This window comes from Alligator sinensis, unplaced genomic scaffold, assembly GCF_000455745.1.
Source record: "Alligator sinensis unplaced genomic scaffold, ASM45574v1 scaffold32_1, whole genome shotgun sequence".
Classification (NCBI taxonomy): domain Eukaryota; kingdom Metazoa; phylum Chordata; order Crocodylia; family Alligatoridae; genus Alligator; species Alligator sinensis.
The window spans coordinates 1,338,626-1,347,005 of record NW_005842409.1 but is presented as its reverse complement, the minus strand read 5'-3'; the positions used below and the strand labels follow the sequence as shown (position 1 = coordinate 1,347,005).

General features: G+C 40.8%; 1 protein-coding gene across 2 annotated transcripts in view; it reads right to left on the bottom strand.

The window, feature by feature from the left end:
- Positions 1-565: 565 nt before the first annotated feature.
- The window catches only part of RPF1 (ribosome production factor 1 homolog), an 8,185-nt gene continuing 370 nt past the window's right edge, over positions 566-8,380 (bottom strand). The window contains exons 2-10 of one of the 2 annotated variants that reach the window (XM_025211534.1): positions 8,180-8,236; positions 7,739-7,805; positions 6,383-6,463; positions 5,921-6,016; positions 4,697-4,850; positions 2,942-3,024; positions 2,054-2,235; positions 1,837-1,963; positions 566-997 (exon numbers count right to left, since the gene is read on the bottom strand). In XM_025211534.1, the coding sequence (XP_025067319.1) occupies positions 956-997; positions 1,837-1,963; positions 2,054-2,235; positions 2,942-3,024; positions 4,697-4,850; positions 5,921-6,016; positions 6,383-6,463; positions 7,739-7,805; positions 8,180-8,236 (889 nt within the window). In that variant the 3' untranslated portion in view covers positions 566-955. The remainder of the gene's footprint in view (positions 998-1,836; positions 1,964-2,053; positions 2,236-2,941; positions 3,025-4,696; positions 4,851-5,920; positions 6,017-6,382; positions 6,464-7,738; positions 7,806-8,179; positions 8,237-8,380) is intronic. The other variant, XM_006030014.3, reaches the window with a different exon arrangement.

The window sequence follows — 8,380 nt, the reverse complement described above, 5'->3', positions numbered from 1 at the left end:
GATATTTGCATAAGTGTTTGGACATCACCTATTTAACTGATTTTCTTAAGCTAAAGAACTATAAATCCTTTGTTCTCTGACTGTAGTTAAGTTGAACCTGAAACTTCTTGGTAGAATAATATTGGTACTGTAAGGGTAATAAGCGCATGGTTTAGAGAAGGGGTGTTCAGTTCCCAGCCCATGGGCTAGATTGGGCCCCTGGCAACATGTCATCCAGCCAGTGGTACTGCGCAGAGGATAGTGTGGAGCCTGGTATGTGGCGTTAGCTAGAGGCAGTACAGGATTTAATCCTAGGATGCAGGACTGGGTGCAGCATGAAGCCAATAGCCCAATTCTGGTATGCAGGGGTGGTGTGATGCCCAGTCTGGCTGTGCAGGCTTTATCCTGGAGCACATGGTCTGATCCAGCCCATGGACTAGGCCAAGTGAGTGGCAAAGGGCCACGGGGCCAAAAAGGTTAAGTTCAACTGGTTTAGAGAAAAAGGAACTGGTGTTAATATCTTACCTGTTTAACTGCAAGCAAAGTCTGAGTTTAGCCACCTTACAAAACAACACAACCAACCATGTTACTCTAAAAACAAACTGTTATTACAGAATTTACAACTTTGCACTGGTACTGGCCCTAAAACCCTAGGCAAGAGTCACAATGAAGACAATAATTCATATATAGCAACCTACTCGTATTCCAGAAGAGCTTCTCAGTTTTGAATAAGTGGCAGTAGCACTTAATAAGAGTGTTTATGCTCATTTGAAAAGACATCTTTCTTCAACTGCTCACAGGAAAGTCTGAAAGTGTGTTTTTGTCTACCTGTAAAAATAATGCTCAGTAATGAGTACCACTGCTTATTAATTGGAGATGACAGGATCCAGGGCTCCAAACTTGTTAATTTGGTGCAAAGAGTTCAAGAGCAGTTTGGTATTCCTATTCATCAGGTAAAACCAGAACACACTTCCCATTATAGATGGAATTTTCTTCTACTTGTATCCATTTCACGGTGCTGAAATATAAAGAAAACATTTGCTAGTTAATGCAACAGCAGACCTGATCTTATACTGAACATTTTATTATATATGTAAATATAGTAAAAACAGTAAGAAGGAAGAAACAGTTGCGTCTTTCAAATAGCATTGCTGCTCCACCATAAAAATGCCTTGGTTCAGCTCGAGTAACAGGGACTGGGGAAAACAGTTCAGGTCCATTGTTCAAACCCATAAGAGATAAATACCCTTCGTTTAAAAAGATGACAAGAGTACCAGTCCTGCAGCTGTGGCTAATGTTGCCTAATCTTGCTAAACTTGGAAGTATAATTCCATTGTACAAAAGGTAGCAGAGTGGTTCAATATTACGATTTTTTACCATTTTCAGTTTATTAAAAATTGCATAAGAGTTAGTTTAACTTTCCATTGCAAACACTTATCTCCTATATGGGAGATAAGTGTTTGCATCAAACTTAAACTCATTATTAATTCTTACATGCAGCTTACAAAAAAAATCTAGTCAAACTACAGTTAAAAAAAGAGTCAGGTCTCAATGAACTTTACAAAATATACTTGACTATAGAAGTATGCTGTGGTATATGGAACTTGAACTACACTTTGCTAATAAAGAATCAAAGTATATCGACATTCATTATTCTTGCTACTTTTTTTTTTTTTTTTTTTTATTTACTGCCGACATAGCAGAACATTTCTAGTTTGCAGATAAAAAAAAAAAGTTTTCAATATTTCACTTAACTCATTTCCATACCTCATAATAGGCTACCATTTGTAGCAGCATTTCAGAATGCCAAAGTTTAAGTACAGCTTAGGTACCCAGTGTCACTATTGTCAAACATACCTTGTGAATCCACTCATACTCTCCAAACTTGGAATCAAAGGTTCCTTTTTGAATGGACCTTAGTTTCAAGGTAAAACGTGGCCCAAGCTCTTGAATCCCTACCTTCTTCTCACTCTTGAAGATATACCTGCAGAGTCAAAGGAAAACATGTCAGATGGGCTGCTGCAGGACTGACAATGCCTTTCTTAGCCATTTACAAAGTTTCAGAAAAGTTCACCTGTGAAATCTAAAAAAGATATAGTCTCGCTGATTGTGAAATGTAGCAACTTGTCTTCCAATGAACTGAGGATCGTGTGGAAAGAGAGAGGCAAGCATGCGACCAACAGAATGTCCCAGTCGTGTTGTAAAATTATTCAGGATTACTTCAGGTATGTGTTCTGTGGGCTCTTTCCCTTTTCGCTGGAATGAGAGTTGTTACCAGAGAACAACAAAATAAATACAGTGTTTTTAAAAAGGCATTAGTTACCAACATCAAAACAGAGGGAAGGGAGTCAGAGCTAAGTGATGTTATCATCCTCATAAAATGCTATACAAAAAACCCTTTTTTTTTTGTGCATGTTATACACAGAAGTATATGCATCATGTACATACCATCAGTTGGTAATATGTAGGGACCTTAAATACTAATGATAAAGGCAGCTTTCTTGAATAAATAACTATATTACTCTCTTCCATAGTTTCATGAGCTAAATAAATATCCTATGGGAAGTGTTGTGGCGATAGGGAACTCGGAATATTACGGCTTGCTCCTTGTGACAGCACTCTGCAATCTAAATAATATCTATACAATCTGGGGAAGTGTTGTCTTGAATTGGTACACAATTAGTTTTATATAATGTTATTACCATGACTGCAAGAACACGTTAGAAATAATTAACTGAAAAAACGAATGCTCCTTTAATAGCAAGAAAAACTTAGCCTTAAAAAAACCCAGCAAATTACCATCATCTTTACAAAACAAATTGAACAACACACCGAGGATGAACCTTCCTCAGTACGCACAGAGAAAGAAGAAAAAAGTGAGTGTGGTGGAAGAAACCTTTAAACAATCTGGATCCTGCATACACTGGATTTTCACTTTTATCCAAGAGATAAACAACCTCACCTTTATTTCTTTACGCAGACGAACACTGCTCATTTTAAAATGAGCAGTTGGACCATCAGGCAAATGACTTAAAACAAGACCGTCTGTTCATCTCGAGTTAAGATGAAGATAAAAATAATCCAATGTGCAGTTTAAACATGCTATATCAAAACACTTTTCAAAGAAATATGAATTTTGGTTAGAGGAACATTCAGTGTTACAGTGGAAATACATTATTTGTATAATCCATACTTAGGGACCCACTCAAATTACAATTTCATAAATTTTTGCAGAAACTGCAAAAGTTGCTGGGAAAAAAAGTTCTAAAAATAAAATGCTGGTTCCCCAGCAGGTGCCAGCAGCTGTTGTGGCCTGGCCTTGCAGCCCAGTGGGGGCAGGGGAAGAGCTGCTGGCACAAAGGGGAGCAGCCAAGATGGTGGCTGCCCCCTCTTCCCTCCACCACTGACTGGCTGAGAGTGCTGCCTTTTATACAGCCCTGCCCCACCTCCACCAATCAACAGAAGGGCAAGGCAGCATGAAAGGTAGCCCTCTTGGCCAATCAGTGGTGATGGGTGGGGCTGCTAGGGCCCTCTCCGTCAATCAGTACTGTGCCCCGCTGCTACGGGGTGTGGCGGGGGGGGGGGGGGGGGGGGGGGGCTCACTGTGATAGGCCTGTGAAATTGCTTGTCTGCCATCTTGATTCCAATAGACCCCTCTCCATACTTTGTGGGCAAGAGGTTTGCAATTCTCTCTCTCTCAGCAACACAGGTGAGTATTGTACCAGGTTTCATCAATAAATGTTCATTACTAAAATTTTCCATGCTTAAAACAAATTGCACAACAGAAAATTAGTATACTATGCAGTACCATTAAACTGTTATTAGAAAGCTAGCCAGAACTTATTTAGATGTGTTCACTTCCTGACTGGCAATCAATACAACTTGATGAAACTTTCTTGTGCATTATTACTCACTGGTTTCATTAGTTAACAATAATGTTCGCTTGGATCTCAAACAATTTTTGACCCCTCAACCTGAATGACCAGGTACCTGTCTACAGCTGGGTCGGCATCCAGCGCGAGACCAAAGCAACCCAAACTCATGCTATTTGGGGCCATAGCAGGAAGCCTTAGCTGTTCTGCCACCACATCTCAGCTCCAAGATTGATGAGAGATCTTACAACAGCATCTGAGTTCTGTGTGTCTCAATTAACCCAAGGCATATAGCTAATCTGAGCAGCATAATAGTACATCTGTAACTTTGCATTTACAACAACTGGAATTTGAAGCACTTATCTAAGCTTATGTTATCAGTAGTACTTTGCAGCAAATATTATCTATGGTGTCTTTTTTTTTTTTTGAAACAATCACATGCCTTGGGTAGGTCTTCTACACTATTATTTATAATGCAGAACAGCAAAGTGCATACTGTTGTTTCCTTTGAACTGTTTATCTGGGGTATATTTATTTTGTGGCTCTCAGATTAACAGCAATTGCTCATGTTGCTCCTAGGCCAGTTACAACTGCATCGCTGACCTATAGCTTTGTAGGTTATATTTGGCTTGTGCACTTCCAAGGACAAAACAAACAAAATGACACTACCTCAACTTACAGCCATGATGAAATGAAGAGAAAAGGAGCATATAATAATATGGGAGAGATCTAGCACACTATTTAGCCAGATACATTTCTCCTTACATTTTCTGGTGCCAACATAGTCATATACAGCTACCAGAGCCTACTACTTGAAGAAACTGCTTCTAGTTTATGAAGGATACTGGGTATTTTGCGATCTTCATTAACAACTATTAGGTCCGTGAAGTTTCTTGCAATACACTGTGGGATAATTTTTTTCAAAGCAAGTCCTCTTCGATAGTAAACATGTGAGTTGGGTACAATGGAAGACAGCTGTTCACAGAATCTTACTGTTCTCTGCAAAACAGAAAGATTAGATTGCAATCTTTCAAATAGAGAACAAACCAAAAAGATGTAAAAATGGTTACTCCTGCAAATGCCTCCCTTTTTGACTACTAGTTTTTTTAAAAGGATAAAACATTTCTTCCTCAGTGATCCACCTTAGCTCCAAGTAGAACATTACAAATTGAACATGGCACCCAAACAGAGCAAGCAAGAACTTTCACCTGATATTCTGCTGCATTATAGGTTTGAATAATACTGTCCATCTTTTATCTATGCACATACATTTTTGGAAGCAAGGAGGGCAGCTTCCTCCTTTTGGAGGAGAACTGTTCATTTTATTACCAATCATAAAAGCAGTAATGCTATTATTCACTATTAATATGAAAAGTATTAAAGGGATACTAGACTAAAAATTGAGTCAATTAAAGCACTGAAAAGTATTTTTTTCTAGTATAACACCTGTCCCCAAATCCCTTACACAGTTTAGGGTTTCATAATCCAGACTGTGATATTTAAAAAAGTGCTCTTGTCACTGTGAAAATCATGAATGGCCCCAGCCCATGCCAGGTGAACTGTATTGGCACAAGGGTCTGCCCATGAAGATCCTGTTGCAAGACTAGGGTCAGAGAGGCAACCAATGGAGAGCCAACAAGTTCATAAAATAAAATAACTGAAAGAAACCCCGATAGGAGTTGCTACTTCCAACGTGATGGTATCACTTTAACACTGTGTGGGTAGGAGGAGGCTTTGTTACATTTTAAGCCCCAGCAACTAACTCCCTCTACTTGTCACAAAGAAAATTAAGCTTAAACAGTGGCACCACACTGTTCTTCCACCCTGCCTCAGAGGAACCACTTAGTCTAGAAGGAAGACTTTTCCTTGCTCATTCAGTCTTTTGCCCCTCTGTGGAGACTACCAACAAAAATATGTTGGCTTAGGTCACTGGATCCAAGTTCTCATTAAATAGGATATGAAAGCCTCTCTATCCCATGAACAGTAACCTGGATCATAGAGACCCCCTTAAATAATTTAAGGAAATTAGAGAAACAGGAAAAAATTACAAGCTTCATAAGTGTATTTACCCCTCGAGGTCTGTCTGATGTTGTGATAAGAATCTTGGGAACTGTCTGTCTATTGAAGTAAGGTGCAAATTCATCTGTGGCTTCATCGAAAGCAACCTAGAAAAATAAAGTGCTTTAATTCATTCCATTTTATTTCTAGAAAAAAATTGTTCATGTCAACGTAAATTCTGGTTCCATTAAGGTCAATGGCAAAACTGCAACTATAACATTTTTAAGCCAGAACTTGTAGGTATCTACCCCATTAGTTCTATTCTGAATCTGGGTTTTTAAACAGACATACAATACAATGAGAAAGAAGTTTTTTCTAAAAATAATCATTAAGCAGCAAAAAGTTATCATCTGCATGACTATCAATCCATGTATACCATGAGAACAGAAACAGACTTTAATCAGACTAATTAGCAGATATTTTGGAGGGAAGTACAATTTCTTAACACATGAAACTACATAGTTAAAAGTTACCTCTTCATCATTAGGATCCACAGTTGTTTCATCATAAACTCTTTGGTTTTCAATTGTCTTTGGCACAGGCTTTGGTGGTGCCTTAAATAAATATACATTTGTTTATTAGTAATGTAACACATTAACACGATTCCTTTTTAAACACGAAATGCAAGACATTTTCACATTGTAGCGTTGAGCATATTGCTTGGCTGAGTATCAATCTCCTGAGAGACTAAGTCAATTTTTGGCAATAACTTTTAAAACACTGAAAGCAAAGCTATCTTTACACAACCAGTACCAGCGATACCAACCCCCTCATCATGAACAGGTATGATGAGTCTGATACTAAAAACAATTGAAAACAACCCCCAAACACACAAACTACAAAACACTGCCATACTATTCAACCCAATTCATTTTATGCCAAGAATGAAAGAGGGCTCTAAAGTTCCTATGAAGTTGTTTTCAATTACTATGCTTTATTATTCATGTTTCAGCCTCATTTCTTTCCCACTATTACCTTCAAACTTCTGTCTATGGCTTTAAAATGGAGGTAAATGATCTGGCCCATGGAGCCCCATGGGTTTTGAAGTTGATCCATGCAGCATGTGCTGGACCAGCCCTGCAGCCAGTATGGTACTATGTTGCCTACAGTACCAGCTCTGGCCACTCCTGGCCAAGGCGTGTGAAGTACAGGTCCTAGATTGGCTAGACTACCATTTGCAATGCAGTCCCAGACCAGCCAGAGTGAGTGCTGGATCCAACATAGTTCCATAGTGCTTAGGGTCAGGAGGGACCTAAACAGATCATCAGGTCCAACCCCCTGCCCCAGGCAGGAATGGGTGCCACGATCATATCACTCCAGCCAAATATCTGTCCAGTCTCCTTTTGAAAACAAAATGCGAGAGGTGGGGGTCCACGGGTCTCCCACTTGCCAGATCCAGTGCTCCCTCTGGCTGCAAGCTGTGCCTGTCTGGCACCTATGCTGCACATGGCACTTGCCTTGGACCAGGCACTGTGTGCGCTGCATCGATACGCTGGTGGGGTCCATGAGCCTAATCTGGTCCACAGGGCTGGCCCTGAGCCATTATTTGTCCTGCAAGGCCAGATGAGTTTAATACTCCTGTTTTAAAAGAACAGCACCACAGTCCTGCTGCAAGTTTGCGTAGCATTAAACTCATTCATGAAACAGACTGTCTACTGCAGCTCGGTAGCAGCTAGAGACAAAAAAACCCAGCAACTGTTCTTCTCCAGCTGCCACTAAGCATCCAGAAGCAGGGGAAAAAAAAGTCACTAGGTTTTAGCAACAGGTAGCTTGCATTCATAGTTCACATAAGTGATTGTGTTATACTTGTTTTATTCAGGGTTACTCACAATGCCGCTGTCTGCAGCAAAGACTGTTATAGCAACTGCGTCACAAGCCTGCTGCCTAAGAGAGCCACTGTATTCATGCAGAAAAAGAAATAAACATATCCAGTTTTTCAAAAGTTTACAAATCGACTGAAAAATCACCAGCTTCAAATAATACCATAGGCCCAACGCTATTTAAAGGATGCCTCAACCATGTGACAACACCACTAACACCATGCTGCGTCTGGAAATGTTCGCACCCTACCAGTCTGGGCAGGCCAACAACTCCAAACCCCCCGAGCGGGGAGGGAAAGGCGTGCCGATTACAGGCCACGGCAGCCCCTGGGTGCTGTGTTGCTTCTTTAACCCTGCACGAGGCAGCAGCGGTGGCGGCAGTAAGGTGCTCAGCACCGCTAGGGTGTGGTGAAGGAGTCCCCAGGAGGGCTGCAAACCGCCACCACTCACCTGGTCTCCCAGCACCTCTCTCTCCTTCTTCCGCTTTTTCTTATTTGCCAGCTTCTCCTGAGGAGAAATGAGAAACGAAGCAGGAATTAGAAAGCGAGGTCAGAGGTGTCTCTATGGCCAGGGGAGGGGAGGGATTTCCCCCCCGCCATATCCCAACCGCCCCTCCCCATCCTGAGGCTGGCGCCCCCCGCCTAAACCCAC